Source organism: Ailuropoda melanoleuca, chromosome 5, assembly GCF_002007445.2.
Source record: "Ailuropoda melanoleuca isolate Jingjing chromosome 5, ASM200744v2, whole genome shotgun sequence".
Classification (NCBI taxonomy): Eukaryota; Metazoa; Chordata; class Mammalia; order Carnivora; family Ursidae; genus Ailuropoda; species Ailuropoda melanoleuca.
In genome coordinates, this window is record NC_048222.1 from 54,877,604 (window position 1) to 54,898,969 (window position 21,366).

A 21,366-nucleotide genomic window follows, 5' to 3' on the forward strand; every position below is an offset into this window, starting at 1 on the left:
TGGCCAAGAGAAGGCAATGTACACCACCAGTATTTCTAGCATGGACCAGCAAATGGGGACTGCAGACTGGAAGTGGATTCCAACATGGAACCGTAGACTGAACCAAGGGCTAGGGACTGGTGTTCTGTTAAAGCCTCTTGTCAGTCTAGACTAACCTGTTCACCCTGGATTAGAAAGCCAATTAGACGGTTTTCTCAAGCACAGAAAACCAGGAGTGACTCACCAATGGCCCTCGGAAACAGCGAGAAAGACAGTGAACTCAAAAGGGCTCACAGAGCACCAGGACTGTGTTTCCCGTTGTCCCTGAATGCCATCAGAAGTCAGCTTCAGATCTCACCACTGCCACCAAATCTGTTAAAAAACAAAATTCAACTGAGTAAATTTGAAGATTTAATTGGCTTTATTACAATGGTTCACGAACTGGGAGCATCACATCTAGCAAGTAGAGGGGAGCTCTGCTGAGCTGAAGAGAAGAAAGGGCTTTGAAGGCAGAGAGAGGGCATTAAAAGAAGAAAGGAATTTATTAGCAAGGAATGCATAGTTTAGGCAAGGTTGCCCTCTTAAGGGGAGCAGCAGGGATCTATCAGTAAATTCCCTAGTATTGACAAGGAAATTCCCTGTTGACTAGCTAAAGGTTATATTCCTTGGAGGTGGGGCAGGAGGCTGAAAGTGCTGCTAGGTACTAAGTCTTAGTTTGCTGTCTTGGCCTAAGTGATGCTATTTGGGGCCTGCAGCTTTCCTTTTAACATAAGTATATCCTGGACAAGAATGCTCGTGGCAACATTGTGATGGCAAAAGCACTTGAACAATCTAAATGTTCATCAATTAGGCAGTTGTTAAACAGATGAAAAAGAATGATGTAACATGTTATGTCCTCATCTGGAAAGACGGCCTTCACATACACTTAAGCAAGGTGCAGTCAGAGCCACAACACACAATACAACTTTCTGGTTCAAAAAGGATATCTAGACCAGTCTGGTTAAGCACAAAGAAAAGTTGGGATCGTCATGAACCAAATCACTAATTGAGATTCCTTTTTCTCCTGGTGGCTGAGACCAGGGGAATAAAAAGATTTTCACTTCTTAGCGTATACAGTTTTAGAAGATCTGTTGGGATAATGAGTGATTTTTACTTTGTTAGGTTTTTAGTAATTTAGAGGGAAAGAAGAGAGCATACAAAACATTATGTGAACTCAAAAGATGGGTCTAATAGCCCAGCTTTCCCTGGGAACCCAAACATCATACCTTCACAATTACTCCCATCACTTGGAATAACCCAGACCTCTGTTGCTTCTAGACAAATGAACATAGAATGAACTAGAACAATCATCTAGTCCAGTGATTTTTAAAGTGTTCATTAGTCATAAGATTTTTCGTTTTCCCACATAAATTGCCAAAACCAAAAACATAAAACAAATAAAAATTGAGCTACTCTGGGTGAACTGGGGTGAGGTTGGCCTTATTTATCTGTAAATGAGAGGTCTGGACTAGACATGATTTCAAATTCTGCTCCAGCCGGAAGATGGGGGAGAGGAGGTGGGGAGGGACACCCAGAGACCTAGAGTCATGGGAGGACAGAAGAGAAAGCTGAGGACCCCAGGGAGTAAGTGGAGTAGCTGGTCCAGGTTCACTCAGCTGGCTTCCAGAGCTGAGGACTATTTTCTTCCACAGGTACCTTTTCATACTGCTGAGACTTTGCCAAAGGAACTGTCTGAATTCCACTCGAAATGCAAATTTTTGCTTTAGTTTAGTTTGAATATGAATAGGATATTAGATTTCTACTACTTGAAAACGCATCAATCTTAAAGAAATCTTTTCTGGGCAAAAGTGGAAGGTTTAGTCAAAAGTGCTTCTCATCAGAATTACTGCTAACTGCAGTGAGTCGCCACTGTTCATCTGAACACAAAACTGCCTGGTGATTGGCTGGCTCCTCTCTTGAACTACCTTCCTCTCACCTTTTACTCTCAGAACTGATTCATGAAAAAGTAAGAGAGCAGACCTGCACAACCACACCGGCTTGATCTAGTTTGAGCCCCGCTTAAACAACGTATGCTGCTAATGGCTTCTCCTAAGTTCCCCAAGCATAGTATCTGGTTTACTAGCGGGAACACTGTTCAAATTCCAAGTTACCTTTCAGATCTGACCTATTCTGTAACTTAAATTCCATTTTTCTTAGACAATTGAACACTCTTGATGACTCCCTATAATTATGCAAATTGCTGTTATTATGCACATACAAACGAACCTTTAGAAACGGCTCCAGGGAGCTGTTAATCAGCCTGCCATTGACTGTAGAGATGGGGCTCTGAATGTGAGGGCCCAGCTGCTGGAGGGTTAGACCACAGGTGTTGGAGGAATCCCTCATGGGGTCTGCAGCTGAGGTCAGCCACCCTGGACTCATCCCCGTGAAAGACGAGAACTCACATTGGAGCCAAGACATGGTGAGGACAATCTGCAAATCCCAAGAGGAAGGTGAAGTTTGCCTTATATGGAGCTGAAATTCTTGAGTATGAACTTGGTCCTGCAGGCCCACAGGAAGAGCAGCCAAAGGTCCAGGCGTTTGTCAACTCAAATAAGAAAGCCCCGGCCATCCCACACCAATGGCCTTGGGGCTGAGTGCTCCTGTCAGTTCATCCTGACTGGAATCCTGGGAGTCCAACTAAACCCTGCCCAGCCTTCCCCAAAGACCTCTGTTCCCACTGATTGCCCCCCGCCCTCGCCCTTTGAGCCCAGCAGCATCACAACATGGCTGGTTGTTGGCACACTTCTCATGTGTTGCTCTGGCTTCTCAACCAGAGGGGCTCATTGGTAGGGACTGTTTCATCCTTTTTCTGTATGCTCCACTGACTCATTAGTTCTCTTTCCCAATGCATTAGAATGGCATTGGGCACAAAGTAGGTGCTCAATAAATACTTTATAATTGGTTACTCACTCAACTGGAAGGAGAATGTACTCCTCAACCAATGATATTATTTCTTTCCGGCCAGCAGTAACATTGTTTATGGGAAGCGAACATCTAGCATGTGGCTGCCTATCTCTCTTTGTGCCTGCTTCTTTAAGATAACCTTATTTTGGCAGACATGCCGCTAATGCCTAGAAAACAGGAGCTTGGAGCCTCCAGGATTATCCTATCAGGGTTCCGGAGACATGGCTGTCCCCTTCCTGCCCACATGAACATCACTGCAAAACCAGAAACAATTGATATTCCCCTGGTATGCAGGGAAATAACCCAAACCTTTCACGCTCTCTTGAGTAGAGGCACCTGAATGAGCTCTGCACCCAGTTGGTTAAGGCTGGGGCAGCTAGGCAGAGACTGGGGTGCTGACAAGTAAGGGAGTGTCAAACATTAGTGAAAATCCAATGCCGTGCTGCTATTTACCAGCTACTCTTGCTTTACTAAGTGGATTAGGATGGGGGTAGAGGCTCGTCTGCCCTCTAAGCAGAGGTTGGGCTACTTCTCCCTGAGGCATTTCTTTTGCAGAGTAGCGTCTGCAGAGCTGAACTGAATTGCTGGAGACAGTACAGCCTCCTGCCACCCTCCTTCTCACCCTGGCTCAGTCACTGCCCGGACGCTAACAAAATGCTGAACAACTGATTACGGAGTGCTGGTTTAGAGTCCACCCACAAGCCTCAGCCAGCCCTCTTGCATGCAAAGTCACAAGCTGAAGCAGCTTGGGTTGGGCTCAGGACTCATCAATCCCAGTTGGAAGAGGTGGTTCCAGCAAACATCCTCACCCAGTGTCTCTGACAAAATTGCTTTCAGCTGGAATCAGGGCCTGGGGACATTTATTAACACTGGGAACATCTGAAAATGTGCAGTGCAAGTTCCTGAAGGAGGATTTCCTCCCCACGGTGTACTTCGAGGCCGTCTTTGGGCTCTGACCTCAGGTCCAACAGTGGTGGCAGATATTTCTTGTTTCTTGTTGACTGAGCAAGACCTTGTACAAGTGTTCCAGACCCTTGACAAAATAGGACTCATGACAATACTTACTCCAAGCAGCAGCTGGGAGGAGTAACGTAGTCCTCATGAAAACGACTTTATATGTTTGTATTGGTGTTATATAAAGATATTGTTTCATGATTTGAACATAAATGAAGTGGTTCTACTTTTTGAAAAATCATGAATTCATGCTATTTAAAAAAATATTAGACTAAAGTCTAGTTGCTAGCTTTAAAATGTAAAACAGAGTAAGATTTATAAAAACAGCCAGACAAAACAAAAAGTTCCCTAAGCCATTGAACAGAAATTGCCATTGGTCATTATGACTCCCTTCTTAAGCCTTTCCCTTCTCCTACCAGGCACCCCTCCGGACCAACAAGTCCCGGGTCCTCAGTCTTGCCCTGTGTGCAGTTCAAGTAACTGCCCCTCAGGAATGGCCAGACCTTTTGCTTTTCCATCTGTTGATAGGCTGGGTGAGAGTCATTGGCAGCAAGGAGCCCTGCTCACACCAATAGGCTGACCCAGCTCCAGAACCAGAAACCTGGGCCACTCTCAGAGAAGGCTCAGAACACGTTCTCCCAGTATCTCCTGTGCTCACATCATTCTTCTACCAGATAGGAGACAGATGCAAACACAGAGATGATGTGACATTGTACCTATCCTGAAACAGTTCTCTCCACAGCCCCCATCATAAAAAAAAAAAAAAAGTAGCAGCTTAAATTATTAAGCTCAAATCCTTGCCCATACTTTAAGAAGTTGTCTTGTAGTGAATCGTCTATTTTCAAATCCAGCCATCTATTGACTAATCCTGGCCAATTGTTTCTTAAAAGGAAAAGAACAATCTCTTTTTATTTCTGTATAGTATAAACACATGCAAATGTAATGGAATAGCTTCCAAACAAAATTATATGTAACTGTGAGAAAATAGCAGTGATGATTTGATCTTAAGATCTTGAGATGGGGAAGAACATCCTAAGCGTAAAAGCAAAAGGAGAACCCATAAATGAAAAGCTTTATACATTTGACTACATGAAATGAAAAATTTTAACCCCCCCTTGAAACAAAAAAATCTCTAGAAACAAAAAATTAAAAGAGAGGAAATACCCAAGGCCAAAAGGTGTGGTACAAAGAACACGGGCTTTGGAGTCAGATCCAGCTCCATCTGATCTGAATTCCAGTTCTTTCACTCACTGGCCTGTGATCTCAAGCAGCTTAACCTCTCTAAGCCTCAGTGACCTGTCAGCCATGTGGAAATTACCCAAGGCCATATGTTTTCTTCCCCTTGGTATTATTAAAGGGTGCCTAATTGGGGCACCTGGGTGGCTCAGTGGGCTAAACATCCAATTCTTGATCTCAGGGTTGTGAGATCAAGCCCTGTGTTGGGCTCCATGCTGGATGTGGAGCCGACTTAAAAAAAAAAAAAAAGAAGGTGTCTAATTGAGCTATAAGCACCCAAAACAAGGTAAAACTCACAATGTCTAGCATCCAATAACAAATTACCAGACCTGAAAAGAAGCAGGAAAACAGAACCCATAATGGGGGGCGGGAAGCAATCAATTGAAACTCACTGAGAAATGGTATAAATGAAGGAATTATTAAACAAAGACAATAAGGCAGGTATTTTAACTGTATTCCAAATGTTCAAGAAGCTAAAGGCAAAACTGAACATGTTAAATAGAAACATAAAAAATATAAAAAACACCTAATTCAAACTTCTGGCAATGAAAATTACGATGTCTGGATGAAAAATGCACTGAATGGGACTAAAATCAGATTAGACATTGCAGAAGAAAGATTAGTGAAGACACAGAAATATCAGCTAGCCAAAATGAAACAAAGTGAACAGATCATCAATGAGCTGTGGGACAACTCTATGTGTGTAATTAGAGTCCCTGGCTGGGAGGGTGGGGCAGGGGTGAAAAATATTTGAAAAAATAATAGCAGAAAACTTTCCAAGATTTCAAGAAAACTATAAATCTGTATCTCCAGCAAGTTCAACAAAACCCAAGCACAGGAACCATGAAGAAAATGATACCAAGGCATATCATAATAAAACTGCTTAAACATGTACTAAAAGGAAAATCTTAGGGGTACCCAGAGGAAAAAAGACACAATCCATACATAGGAATAAAGACAAGGATAACAACAGTCTTCTTGTTGGAAACAAAGCAAGTCAGAAGATAGTGGGATAACATCTTTAAAGTATTGAAAGGAAAATCAAAATAATTGTCAACAATGAAGGCAAAGACTTCAGACATTTTTATGTTGACCCGTATCATGCTGGAGCTAAACAAACCACCTGCTGTTCACATGCCTTCTTGCTCCCGCCCAGCGCTTGCCTTGTGAAGTCCTGCCCATCCTTCCAGGCTTGGCCCAAATGCCGCCTCCTTCTTGAAACCTTTCCTGACCGCCCACTGGATTTTAGTCTTACTTCTCTGAGGATCCTATTATTCTTTGCTCTGTGTCATAAGGGTTTGAGGATTTGCCTTTTCCTTTCCATTAGTCAATAAATATGTTGGGGGCTCCTGTCTTGTTCTTCCTCATCACCCACAGTGTGCACCCTCACTGCCCAGAATAGGCACTTAGCATTTGTTATATTAACCTACATATTACTTATTTGCTTAAAGGATTCCGTTAAACTTCTAAGATATTTCTGACTGATTTAGAAGTACCTATTTATTCATCAGCAAACATTTGATAAGCCAGGCCCTGTGCACAAAAGGCTCACAACACAGTTAATTGGTTTAAATTGGTTGCTTATAAAAGATTTTTTTTTAAACAGTCTGAGTTTAATATGGAGTGGAGGGATTCTTGGGTCCAGGGTCCAGGTAATGGATATCCTCCTGTTCAGAATTTCTACTATATCCTGGGGACACTTCCAACTGGGACCCCTTCCCAGACTCGTATGCAGCTCCCTCTTCGACCTCTTCACGTGAACATCCAAAGGAAATCTCAGTGTTAACGTACCTGACACTGAATTCCTGATCCTCCCCTCAAGCATCTATAGTTCGGCCATCTCAGTTAATGGCAATTCTATCTTCCATTGCTTGGCCACTAACCTTGAAGTCATTTAACGTCACTTTTTCCCCTCACACCTGTAATCAGGCTGTCAGCAAATTGTATCAGTTGGACCATCAGACATATCCACTTCTTATCATATCTGCTGTCAGCACCCTGGTGTAAGGCACTCTCTTCTTTCACCTGGATTATCACAATACTATATAGAAAGCCTCCCTGCTTCCACTGCCCACCCTGCTTCCGTAGAGAGTCTAGTCCAAGCACAGTGATTTCCTTGAAAAGACAGGTCACACCATGCCACTCCTCTGCCTAAAATCCTGCAAAGACTCCCCCTAAAGGTCAGTGTCCTTACAACAGCCCGCAAAGCAATGTGCGAACTGTTCTCCAGTCCCCCCACTTTTCTCTCTGACCCCCTTTCTGACCTACTTCTCTGTCCCACTAACTCTGCTCCAGTCTCCACCTCAGGGACTTTGCATTTGCTGTTCTGGCTGAATGGCCCTTCCCCAGATATCCACATGGCTCGCATCTTCCTCCTTCGAGTTTTCACATAAATGTCACATTCTTGGTGGGGTCTTCCCCACCCACATGACTTATAATTCCATCTTCATCTTCCTCCCTCTCTAATTCTTACCCCTGCTTTATCATTTTCCATAGCACTTATCACCTTCTAATACTGTAGGTAATTCCGTACTTTGGTTTTTGCCTGTCCTTCCCTTCCAGAACATAAAGTCCAAGAGGACAGGGATTTGTATGCTTTCTTCAGACTGTTTCTCATGCACCCACAATAGTGCCTGGGACATAGTAGGTGCTCCATAACCACATATTGAATGAATGAATCTCTGACAGGTAGAGTAGGCCCCTAAGTCTTACCAATATCTGACACCATCTTCTCTTTGGTGAGTAGCATGAATTCTGAGGAAGGAATTCAAAAAATGCTCTGGGACCTACCTTCAAAACTCTTAGCAGGGCAAGAAACCAGAGTCAGAGACTGACGGGTACCTTACTTTAGATTTGCAATTGTTGAGTTGTGGATGAATTCATCAGTGAAGAGGTATTCACCAACTACCTCACTAGAAGCATAGAGAAGAACTGTGAGATGTATTTAAAGAGACAAGGTGACTAAAGGTGACAAATTGGGGACCAAAACTGTACACAGAGTTTTAGTTTGTGTGATACAGACAAATGAGTACAGAAGGGGTGAGGGAAGGAAAAGATGAGTGTTTTGAAGTGAGCTGAGAATCACTTGTCCTCTCCTGGCCTCTAATGGAGTTTTCTGAAGCACGAGTGTTGCTGGAATAATCTTTCACCAACCATTAGTAACAATATTTTGTGCTCACATTGTTCCCTTCAACAAGCATCTTCAGATAATTTCTGATTTTTATCTAAGCATTCTTATCCTTACCTTATAGTCAGAAAAATATATATAAACCATAACAAGTAACTTGTCAGTGCTGGGGGAATGGACAAAGAATTAAGCCATTATCCCCACACTCTGCCCTGTGGCATTCTTTGTACATAGCAAAAGCATTTGTGAAGATGTTTTATCAACCTACTCCTTACTCAGACCCCTCCTCCTTCCTCCTTGTATCAGAGAATAGCTGTATGTGGTTACTCCAGAAAACGTTTGGAGGAGGTCCTTAGGGGTGAGATGCTCACCCACAAAATAATTAGTGACGCTGTTAGCCACAGAACACTGGCTGGATGGGACCATTGGTCTGACAAACACGCTGTTCCTATGGGGTTTAAAAAATTTTGGTCAATGAAAGAATGAATGCATGAGTTCACATTGGACATGAATAAAGACGTTTGTAAATTATGCTTAGTATAATTAAATTCTCTAAATACCTAAAATATATATATTCTCCTTTTGGACCTGATAACCAGAAAAATAACTAAGAAACACCATTCTTTCTAGAGGTCTGTGTGTTTCCCCGATCACCTGAGATTCCAAATTTTAGAGTCATCCTAGGATCTGCCCTTTCTCTGGCAAATTCTGTTAATTCAATCTGCATTGTTTTTATTAAGGTTTCAAAATTCCCTGAAGCACAGAAAGCAAGCATTGGAGAAATATTAAATTATCAGTAATAATAAGCTAACACATACTGAGTTGTAGGCACCATGCCAAGGGCTTTACATGGATTACTGAATTGAATCCTTGTGGTAACACTAGGGTAGACACAGCTATCATTGCCTTCTTAAGGATGAGACAACGAAGCACAGAGAGCTTGACCTGTCAAAGGTCACACACCTAAAAGGGAGCCAGGAGTAAACACATAGTATGATTCTAGTATTCATTGTAAAGGCTTAGGGTCTGCCTTTCACTTTTTAGACTTGTAAAGACCTCTCTCTCAAAGCAAAGACAGAGTTCTTGGAAGCAGAATGTTCTCCTTTCCCTGAATGCTTTCTTTCTTCAGTTATCTTCCCCCCTTTTTTCCCTCTCTTTTCGTCTCATATTCAGTCTCAAAACAAATTCAACATCCTCACTTAAAAAAATTTTTTTAAATTATTTTTTAGAGGGTGGGGTGGGGCAGAGGGAGAGGGTGAGAGAGAATCTCAAGCAGGCTCCACACCCAGCATGAAGCCCAATGCAGGGCTCGATCTCACAAACCTGAGACCATGACCTGAGCCAAAAACAAGAGTCAGACACTTAACCAAAAGAGTCACCCAGATGCCCCTTGGCATCCTCACTTCTAAATTAACCTGCTTCAGTGTTTCCTCAATTTTGCCCATGATGACTTCACCTTTCTCAATGTTGGATGGATCTGGACTAGATGGTTCCTTATTCTTTCTTATATCCAATTAGTTACCAGTTCAGTTCATTCTCTGTCTTGGCATTTGTAGGATAAAGATTTTCTTCACCATTTCTGATGCCACCACCTTAGCCAGACGTGAATCCTTTCTTGCCTGGACTAAGGCAATTACTTCCTACCTTTCTTCTTGCCTCTGATCTCTCCGCTGCCTGTCCTGCACTACACCACCAGACCAGTCCTATAAAACCACTTTCTTCATGACTCCTTCCTGATGAAAGATCTACAAGGCTCCCAGTTGCTATCAGATTCATTCTCAACTTCTCAAGAGTGTAAATTTAAGGAATTCCCCTCCTCCTAGCCCAAACTCCCCAGAGCAGGAAGATCTTCTTCCTTGCTCTTCCAGCCTGAGACCATTGTCATTTCAGTCCCTTGAGCTTGGCGTAAGTTATCATCTGCCCTTGGAATGATTCACCCTCCTTGCCTTCCCAAATCTTACCAACCCTACATTGCTCACTTCAAGTTCTGTCTCTTCCATGAAACCTTCCTTCATAACTTTAGTGAGAATTGATTTTCTCTCTTCTTAACTGCTCCGATGTTCATCACACATCTCACTATAAAGGATTTTCCTCTAAAGGTCTCCCTGTTCAGAAGGATTGATTCCAAGGTCTTCAAGTGTTGCCTAGAGGGAGAGGGCATTTTTCACCTCTGAGTGAAAATGAATCCAGACTCCAATAGTCATCCATTAAGTTACTGAAAAACTGGGGAATTATTTTGCAGTTGCCAGTTCATCATTTTAGCTTGGGTATACTTATCCACAATTTTCCCCCACGAACTTCACAGTCTTTACATACAGCCCAGGCAGGGTCTCCAAAGTTTCCAGCACTTTCGTGAGCACACGAAACTTTTTAAATGGCAGATGAAAGGTTGCTCTACCTTTTGCGTTCAGAACAAACTCCACAAATTGCATTTTGAATGATCTTTAGTTGGCCTTGTTGTTTTAACTCTACCTTTCAGTAAAGAAAATTGTGCCTTGAACTTTAGTTAAACTGGAAGCAAATTATATCTACTTAAAATATAGAGCTGTTAAAACCCAAAGAGCTACATAAAAGCAACTGATGGGCTGAAAAATGCTCTCTTTGTAGCAGAATCACAACCAAAAAGCTTCAGTTTATTTCACACAACATGACCTTTAGTCTGTAGATAAAATGCATGTAAATTAAGCTTGAATGTAAACTAGATTTGGCCAAGGATTTCTTTTACGGGAGCAGGGAGGGGAGGGTGAGTTTGAGGAATGTAGAGAAAAAAAAAGTATCTTTTTCTTTTTTCCTCAGATAAGTGTGTTTTGTCAGATCTGAAGCCTGTTCTGATAGTTCCCACATAGGTAATCCTATCCTGGAAAACATGAGACCCCTAAGAAGTAAATTGTTCTTCTTTCTTAGAAGTTGTTTTTGCTCTACCTTCTGCTCATATTTTGTCGATTTTCCAAATGAAAGCATCCAAAACATTTTTTAGGACTGCCACCAACAGTAACCAGTAGGAGTTAACAACAGCTGAGCCTGTCAGAAAGGGGGTCAAGATGACTCCCTCTTAGTGAGTGTTGAACCTTGTCATCAGTGGCCATGTAGAAGGGGCAGGGGCCCGGGAAATCCTGACCAGCTCAAGAAGCCCTGTCAGCACGTCCAGGCTAACTCTGTTTTGCTTTCATGACAAGGTGATTTAGGCTGGTGTGATGTCAAGCTGGTGTCAAGAGGCCAAATATTATCCCAGAGCTACAGCTGATAAAGCACATGTGAACAGACAACTTGGCATTCTGAAAGAATTGGTGATAAAGCATAAACCCAGAAACAAGATGCTGAGATAATGGGGCAAGAAGGGCTAACGATAAAGTAATAGTGAAAAATCTTCATAACAGCAACAACAAGTAGCTCCTGGGAACCTGACTACACCAGGTGCTATATTTGACCTACATCATTTCCCTTAAACCTCCTAAGGGCACTATGAGGTGCATGCTAGTATCTCAACCTTACAGATGAGGAAACTGAAGTTTGGAGAAGTCCGAAGATTTGTCCAAGGTCGCCCAGATACAAGGCTGTGGGCTCAGGATGTGAATCCATCTGATTCCCTGGTTCACACTGCTCGCCACCACAACATACTCAGGGAAGCATCAGGGAGAGAGAATTTGGCTGGGAACCTACGAGTGAAGAAGGAATCCCAGGTTGCTCAAATTAGGGCTGCCACACAATGGCTGAAGGTGGCAGGAGTACCGTGTGGAGGTGAGCCTGGGCCAGCCATAGAGAGGGCCCTGGGACAAGGGCACTGGAGATGATGAACAACCTCTTGGCATTGGAAGACTCATGATATGAGAAGTCATTCTGGAACTCACCCAGAAGAGGGCCTCTGCCCAAAGATCTCTCAGCCTGTGGTCTAGTGGGCAGGGCCACTAAACGACAGGCTGGTCGGGGGGTTCTGCTGTCTTCCCAGAGTGGAGTGGCACTATTCCAGGGGGCATGTGGCTTTGAGTTCCAAAGGGAAAAAATTCTTTTTATCCCTGGACTACAGGCAGTATCGGCTGAAGGAAAGGCAGGAAACAGAGAGAGTGGACAATCGACTAGGCCCCAGAAGGTCCATCCTGCGCAGGCTGTAGAAGTTTAGCAGGCTTGTTCCTGCTTCCCTCACCTCTAATGCTCTGGTGAGAAAGAGACTACGGGCTTTTTAATAGCGCCAGGATCTAGGAGCAGGTCCAAATGGCTTAATGCCATTCATGTGATCAACACAACTGCCCTGTTCTCATGGGTCCACATGCTCAGTCCTGGCCCACTTGTTTTTTACATATGTCCTTAGAGAATCATGACAACTTATATCTACACTGAATATTTTATTTGCATGGATGCAAAATGTGTTTTGATAAAGTGTCTGAAGGATGTAACTATGGAGCTGGCTCTCACCTGACCTCCTCAATGTGCCATCACGAGTTAAGTTTATGGGTGTGTTCACAGTACCAACGTCGGACATAATCTTAGCAGGCCTGTGGCTTCAAGTTCTCCTCCACCCTTAATAGACACTCAGAAGTGGCTTCTGACATGCAAACCAACACAGTGTCAGGTGTGACATCCCAAGTGCCCATGTGCACCTGCTGCTATAAAGAAGGCCAGGGAAACATACCTCCCAGGCACTGCATGTGGGTTTGTGCCTTTGGCTGCCCTGTCTTTTCTTGTTCTTCTGTATCAGGCCTCTGATATCTCATTAGGGACCATTCTGTAGGACCTAATGGTCCTTCCAACTGAAGAGAACAATGGGGTTTGAAAAAGGCTTAGATATGGGATTAACAGTGGTCAAAAGCTGTCCTAACATGACTGCTCTTGACTTGTGGAGCTCGCCTAGAAGGAGCAAAAGGCCTGAGGGCCAACTTGGCCCTGCAGCCCCCCTCCAGGGTGGAACCACACTTTGGGTCAGCTCCATCCTAGATTCTGTCTCCTCGGGGGAGGTCTTAAACCCTATAAGAATGGCTAAAATTAACAATTCAGGAAACAACAGATGTTGGCAAGGATGCAGAGAAAGGGGAATCCTATTGCACTGTTGGTGGGAATGCAAGCTGGTGCAGCCACTCTGGAAAACGGAATGGAGGCTCCTCAAAAAGTTAAAAATAGAGCCATCTTACAACCCGGCAATTGCACTACTAGGTATTTATCCAAAGGATACAAACATAGTGATTCAAAGGGACACATGCACCCCAATGTTTACAGCAGCAATGTCCACAATAGCCAAATTATGGAAAAAGCCCAGATGTCCATCGGCAGATGAATAGATAGAGAAGATGTGGTATATATACACAATGGAATATCACTCAGCCATCAGAAAAAAATGAAGTCATGCCATTTGCAATGACCTGGATGGAACTAGAAGGTATTATGCTAAGCGAAATAAGTCAATCAGAGAAAGGCAAATGCCGTATAATTTCATTCTTATATGGAATTTAAGAAATGAATAGATGAACATTAGAGGAAGGGACAGGAAAATAAAATAAGATAAAAACAGAGAGGGAGGCAAACCACAGAGACTCTTAACTCTAGGAAACAAACTGAGGGTTGCTGGAGAGGAGATGGGGGAGGGTGAGCTAAATGGGTTATGGGCATTAAGGAGGGCACATGACTATTGAGCATTGGGTGTTATAGTGTTATACGCAACTACGAATCACTAAATTCTACCCTTAAGCTAATAAAAAAAAAACCCAAAACAAAACAAAATCCCCCCCGGGGTTACCCCAATCCTAGAATAACCCTGATTTAGTTGCTTAGGTTCTCCAAAGAAACAACCTCTAGGATCTCCTCCGCTCCAATGGACCACAGTCTACTGAGGAGTTGGCAAGCTTTTTCTGTAAAGAGCCAAAAAGAAAATATTTTAGGCTTTGTGGGCCATATGGTTTCTGTTGCAACTACTCAGTTCTGCTGTTGTCATGTGAAAGTAGTCACAGACAATATGTGAACAAATGGGCATAGTTGTATTCCAACAAAACCTTATTTATGGTGACTAAAATCTGAATCTCACATAATGTTTGTGTGTCATGAAATATTATTCTTCTTTTGATTTTTCCCCCTAACCCTTTGTAAATGTAAAAATCATTCTAACTTTGTGGGCTGTACACAATGGAGCAGCAGACTTGACTTGGCTATAGGGCACAGTCTGATGATCCCTGGTCTGGACCCATCTGGAAGTGACTCCCTCCAAGATGTAGGAAAGGAAGGTTAACCCCGACACAGCCAATTTAGGGCTTTCAGGGAAGTATGCCATCGACGCAAACAGGAGCTGTGACTATAGGTAACGTGATTTTCCCCCTATAAACAAGATAATGTATAGATCCATATAAGTGTCCCTCATTACAGTCATCACGAAAAGCTCTGTTACAATAATGCATTAGCTCAACACAGCTGCATCTCCTCCTTGAGAACTATCCTTAGAACTGGAGCACATGATTTGAAAAGCCACAGTGCCGGGAATCTCCATCCACTGAAGGTGGAACTGATTTTTAGAAAGAGCCAAAAAACAAAACAAAACCCAACCAAACCAAACACACATAGAAACCCATCTCCACTCAACCTACAATAACAATGGCACAGCTACTAGTATCCTTGCTGAACCAGGGTGGGAAATTTGTGGGGGAGGGGGGTGTGGGGGAGCTAAATAAAGCCATTTCTGTTCAAAACCACTCATGATTATAAGATGAGACTGCTGGGAACTAAGCTTGGTAGTCCTAAGATGGCCCCTAACAATGTGAGTGTTATTTGGCCAACACACTCAGCCAGTTAAAAACATTTTTTTGGAATTTTTTGGTCAATATTTTAAAGCCAAGAGATTTCACATAAAAAGTCAGATTTTTTTTTTACTTCTCTTGAAAAATAAAATAAAAAGATCAGGCACATTGAGCTCTTGCCCTTCTACAGGAACAATCAGTGAGAGCCCCCCCTTTAGACAGTGCATGAACTTCAGGCTGGCACCGTCTCTGCCACGCCCTACTGCCCCCCCCCCCGGAGTCCACGGGCAGCAGCCATGTAACCTTGTGGTTATGGCCTTCTCACTTACAGTTAGAATAACACAATCACATGGTTCAAAAGTCAACATAATACACAAAGCTATACAGTGAGAGGCTCATTCCCATCTTATCCCCGCCCTCCTGAAGTAAAGCACTTCTGTTAATATCTTCACTTATTTTTCCGCTTCTTCCTTATACAAGGTAATACAATATATATATTTTTTCTGTCTTACTTTCTTCACTTAAAATATATCCTAAGGATTATTCCCATAACAGGACATAGAGAATTTCCTCATTCTCATTTTACAGCTACCTATCCCAGTGAGCGCACAGGTTGGTTTATTAAACTAATTCCGTATTGACGGGCACAGGTCGTGAATAGTCTTTTGCTTTTACAAACATTCTACAATGAATATGTGCATATGTCATTTCATAGGTGATAAAGTCTGTCATGTAGGATAAATTCCCACAAGTGAGGTATCTGGGTCACAGGGCAAATGTATTTGTGATATTTTCAGGCATTGCCAAATTGCCTTCCACGTGAGTTGTACCATTTTGTGGTCCAGACACCAATGCAAAAGCGTGTCTATTTCCCTTCAGCTTCCCCAGAAGAATGTGTGGTCAAACTTTTGTAGTTTTGTCAGACAGGTAAAAATTATATTTCAGGGCAGGTGTAATTTGCATTTTTAAACCAAGGCATCTTTTCTCACATGTTTACCTGGAGACGTTTGTATTTCTTTTTCTGAGAACTGTGTTCCATTTTCCTATTGGATTCCTATTTCTGTTGATTTTCCTATCAAATTCTTGGTTTTTTTCTTGTAAACTTATAGGAGTGCTATATATATTCAGAAGAGTAGCCCTGTATCTATGATATGAGGTGCAAATACTTTTTTTCCAGTTTGTCCTTTGTCTTTGCCTATGTTTATGAGGTGCGTGTTTGCGTTTGTTGTTGTCTGCCGTCCAGATGTTTTATTGTTGTATGTGGTTTTTAAAATGTAGTTAAATTTATTTACTCTTTCCTTCTGGCTTTTGAGTTGTTAGAAAGATTTCCCCCATTCCAACATTAAAAAGGAATTTACCCATATTTCCTCCAGTCATTTAAGGATTTCATTTTTTTAAAAATGTAAATCTTCAACCCATTTAGAGCTGGTTAAGATGCACATTGTGAGAAGTAAAACCTTTTCCCTACTGGGATCTTGACCCTAGATTTTGGACAGGATGCTGAGGCTGTCGGAACATCAATACGTGTAAGATCTGGAAGATGGGATGAGAGAGCAGCTGATGGGAGGAGAAGTGAGACAGGGTGGTGTGAGGTGGGGTGGGGAACTAGACAGGAGCCCCCTCGCCTGCAGGAGTTCCTGGCAGGTGGCTTCCCATTATTGGTCTAGCTCAGTGGTACCCGAGGCCCTTATTACTTTTCTCCAAAGGACCTACTTACTTTTAAGGATTTAATGTGTTTGGTTGTACCAAACTAACTGTTCTAAGTAATGACGAGTTATGTTGCCCTTTTAACAACCAGTTTCTGGGCAGAATGTGCTAACCGAAATTACCATGCTGAGCTGATATACTTTCAGCCAAAAGCACAGAACTTTGAAGTGTGGTTAGCTGGAGGCTCAGCTTGGATAAATGAGCCATTTGGAAGACTGTTTGAAATGCTGACATTAGTGTGCCTCCAGCTTATTTCTTTGTTCCTAGATCTCTAAGGACATGGAACCACAGTGGGGGGACCTCTGATCTCATCCTCATTCAAAACCTACTGGTGCTGTATAATAGGGTGGGAGAAGGTGTGACTTCAACCATATGAAGTGTGCACACAGACCTCCACGGTGTATACTAACTCTAACTGTATGTGTACTAACTGATGCATGTTAACTGTGTAAGTTCTCTTAGCAACTTTTCTACTAGAGGTGCCCGTGAAAGTGCTTTTCCTTTTTTTTTAGGATTATTTATCTATTTAAAGATTTTATTTATTTATTTGAGAGAAAGAGTGTACATGAGCTGGGGCAGAGGGAGACGGAGAAGCTGACTCCCTGCTGAGCAGGGAGCCCGATGTGGGGCTCAACCCCAGGACCCTGGGATCATGACCTGAGCCAAAGGCAGACACTGAGCTGACTGCGCCACCTAGGCGCCCCGACAGTGCTTTGTGAAACATTGTTTCCTCGTGTGAATAATTCTCTATTCTGAGAAAAACAGGGAGTAAAAATGAGAAAAATTTGCAAAGATGAATGATGCTGGAATAAAGTAAAAGGCTTTCAGCAATAAAATTGGTTCCTGTGCTTGAAGCAGAGGCCTCAAGAGAGACCTGGTGGGAGTGAGATGCTTAATGCCCCTCACTATCAGGAGGAAGTCATGCCAAGGTCCATGCATGCCAGACTGCACCTCTAACAGTTCAGAAGCTCTGGGGGTGGGATCTAGGTATCATTTTTAAAGCCCCCCATGTGATTTCAATGTGCAGCCACTGCTTTTGAACAATGCTGTTCAAAGTGTGGTCCTCAAATTAGCAATATTGGTATCAGTGGGTGCTTAGGAGAAATTCAGAATCTCAAGCTGGAAATTAGAACTTCTGAGTCAGAATCTGCATTTGAACAAGACTGTCAAGGTATTCACACGCATATTAAAGTAGAGAAGCAGTGATCTAGAGCAGCTTTCTCAAAGTGGCACCTGGAACCCCTGTATCTAACTCACCAAGGGGCTGGGAAGGTAGGGGAATGGGGATCAGCTGACTTCTTCAGGAAGACAATTCTGGAGATGGCCGTTTTGTAAGTGTGAGGGTGGGACTGTGGAATCTGCATTTCAGTGCGCTTCCAGGTGACCCCCTTAGCCTACTGCTTGAGAACTACTCCCAACAGGAAAGCCAGCAATATGACCGCTGTTTTCTCCTGACCTGCATGGAAATTCCCTCAATGACGCTCTAAGGTCAAAGCATACCCACTGCAAGTGGGGGATGAGTCGGTAATGATCTGTGAATGCTTCTCAGCCTGCCAAATGTGATGTTTCTACTCTCTGAACTGTAAGAGAGCAGGTGGTGATAGTTGAATCTAGCTTTCAGACTGACACAGAAATGGGGCTCTCTGTTCTCTTGGGTCAGTGACTGAACAAGCTCCAATACGCAAGCTTCTACCTGAAAAGCAGGATTAAAAATATAAAATGTTGATGCATGCATCCGTCTTGAAGGGTTTCAAAAAACCCTCAAAATGAATGGTAGAGAGCCAAGAGAAAGAGTAAATTCCCTAAAAGGAGATTTCTTCATTTTACAGAGGTCTTTTTAATTTTTTTGCTTGGGCCCAGATTTTTAAATGATAACACAGCTGAAAAGAAAATAAATAAATAAATAAGCCAGGAATGGAAAATTTGATCTTTCCCAAAAGATGTATTTGCGGTATGGAGTACTTCCATGATGCAGTTGTAAAAGCATTTCAGCTCATATAAGATATTTAAAAGCTTTTCTGATACAGAAGCTTTAAGTGAGTTTATCTTCAAATACCTAGGATTCCGAAGTATGGCTCGCACTTGACTTGGGGTGCCAGAACCAAAATCTTTGTACTTATAAAATGAAATAAGACCAGTGCGGTTGTAATGGATAATGAAACGGAATGGGGAACTGCAATGTGATCTAAATGTAATAGTTAGATAATTATTGAGTTAAAAATCAGCAAAAGCAAAGAAACTTCAAACTGGAAACAAAGAGTTTTGAGGCTTTGACGTTTTTAAGAGCAGAGTTTCTCAAACCTTTTTGGGGGAGACCAAATCTAATGAAAAGCCATGGGCTCTCCCTAGATGCACGCCCCCTGAGTGCACAGTGGTAATTTCTGGAGTTCCATAGACCCGCTGGAGCCCACATGACCACCTCAGCTTTCAGAGTGGATTTTAAGAAAATTTCTCTATTTTGATCTCTCCCACTTGGAACCGCTTTAGACCCAAAAGCACCTTTCTCAGCACCAAGGTTCCAGGTGATTGGTAAAATTAGGGCTGATTGTTTTCCCTTCAACCAATCTCATGAGGATGGTCCGAGGCTAGGTGAAAAGCCAGGCCGCTAGTTGAAGCTGGGGAAAGAATCCTTTTATTGAAGAAGTCTGCGTTCTCAGAAATGTTTTCCCCCCGTGCTCTTAGGGGGCTCCACCAGTGGTGCAGGCCAAGCCCGGAGCCTCAGTGGCGCCCTTCACACCACACTGTGAAAACTTTTGTCCGAAGTTAGGAAGGAAAGTAGGCTCTTAAAAACACCGCCTGGGCCCCTCATTTTACTTGCAGACCCACAGATGTCAGAGTGGAAGACAGCCCTTTCAGCCCCTCCCCCATTTAACGGAGGAGGAAACGGACCTCAGAGGACTGAGGTGCTTGCCCAGGTGACCTCCCCAGCCGGACTCACACCCAGGGCCCCTCTCTCAGCACCTCGCCGTCTAGCCAGGGGAGCCCAGGGCGTCTGGGCCTCTCTCCCCACGCTGCCCGGCGCCCACCCTGGCGGAGGCGCCACGGGAAACCGAGCCCCCGCCTACCGGCACCATGGAGTAGGTCATCATCATCAGCATGTCGTGGCTCTCGGCGCGGATGTGTGGCGCGGGCTCCCCGCCGTGGCTGCGCTTGTTGCGCGCGGCGCCGGCGGGATCCGGGGGTGGCGCGGGCGCCCGGCGCGGAGCGCAACTCAACTCAGCCAGGAAGGAGCGCAGGGCGCTGTCCTCACGCTGCTCCTGGCCGCGCTGAGCCTCCAGCGCCCGCACCGCCGCGCTCAGCCCGCGCCACTGGCACAGCGCAAACACCGTGCCCGCAGCATTGAGCGCCGCCAGCAGCGCCACCGCCGCCAGCGCTCCCCGCAGCCCCCAGCCGGCGCCCCCGCGGCCTCGCTCCGCGCCCCTGGCCATGCTCTGCGCGCCTCGGGCAGGGCAGGGCTCGCCGCCTCCTGCCGGGCAGCCTTTATACGCCGCGGGCAAGCCGTGGGCTGAGCGCCGTGAGTCACGCTGCCCTTTGCCCGGGCTGGCGGGGCGGGTTGGGGACAGTAGTAGTGGCGCCTGAGAAGCCCAGAGGGACAGACGGGTGAGAGGGGGAGAGGAGCAAGTGGAGGTGGAGGGGCGGGGGAGGAAGGGGTGGGCAGTGCTCATGTTCCTGGTGCCTGGCCAAGAAAACCGGCAACCCCAGGTCTCCCTCCTTTTCTCACTGCCCTGCCTGTGGGCATTGTTGTGGCCCAGGCCAGCAGAGTGAGGGGCAGACTGAGGGGGAGAGCAGGAATTCTTAAGGCGGCAGAAGCCACTGGATTCCACTCCCTTCTCCCCCCACACTGACCTCTTCAGAGAAAAGGATCAGCATGCCCAGATGCCAAGACGTGTGCCCACTGTCCCTAGGTTTGCTGCTGGGCAGGGACCCAGGCTGCCCATCACGTGGCCACTGAAGACCCCATGAGATCTTTCCGAGGAAGGGGATGGATAGAGACAAGGAGACAGTTGGCATTGGAGGGTTAAAAAGTTCACCCATCAGAATCAGAAAAGCCTTGTCCTGACTGAGAAGCAGGAGTCCTCTGTGACGGAAGATTTCTAGGATGTGACAGGCCAAGATCTCCCATGAGACCCATATCTAGGAGGCAGCAGGGTGGGGAGAAAAAAAAACTCAAGGGTGGAAATCAGGAGACCTGATTCTAACCCCATTCTGCTACTACTCAACTGAAGGGCTTTGTGCATGTTGCAAGACCACTCTGAATTGATTCTGAGGTGCTTTTTGGCTGAAGAGCTGGGACTCTGACTAGACCCTTTCTGGACCTTTCTTAGCCTGCCTTGTTTGAGGGGGCTGTTGCCTCATGCCTCGTAGTTACCTCTTCCTTTTCCTGTCAGCTCAGATGCCTGTACCTCAAGGATCACTATCCCCCAAATGTAGAGTCACTTCTCAGTTTCTCAAAGGACCTCTCCACCCTGTTTCTCACCTTTCCCCAGAGTGGCTCTGCCTCCCTGGTGCCCCAGGGCCCACAGGAGACCCTGGTGGTGTTGGAAGACCCCAATTAGAAGCCAAGATTGCTGTTTCCAGAGCACATTATTTCAAAGGAGGAGGTGGCCCTTTGCCATCAAGCCAGCTGGAGCTGTCATGGTTCTGTGTCAAGGTCTGGATTCCTGAGTTTTAATTGGGACGTTGACCAACTTGCATATTCCTAGG

At 44.5% G+C, this 21,366-nt stretch overlaps 1 protein-coding gene across 2 annotated transcripts in view; it reads right to left on the minus strand.

The window, feature by feature from the left end:
• Positions 1-20,241, minus strand: part of GLDN (gliomedin) — a 62,204-nt gene extending 41,963 nt beyond the window's left edge. The window contains exon 1 of one of the 2 annotated variants that reach the window (XM_034660983.1): positions 19,728-20,241. In XM_034660983.1, the coding sequence (XP_034516874.1) occupies positions 19,728-20,090 (363 nt within the window). In that variant the 5' untranslated portion in view covers positions 20,091-20,241. The remainder of the gene's footprint in view (positions 1-19,727) is intronic. The other variant, XM_011226467.3, reaches the window with a different exon arrangement.
• Between the last annotated feature and the right edge of the window lie 1,125 nt (positions 20,242-21,366).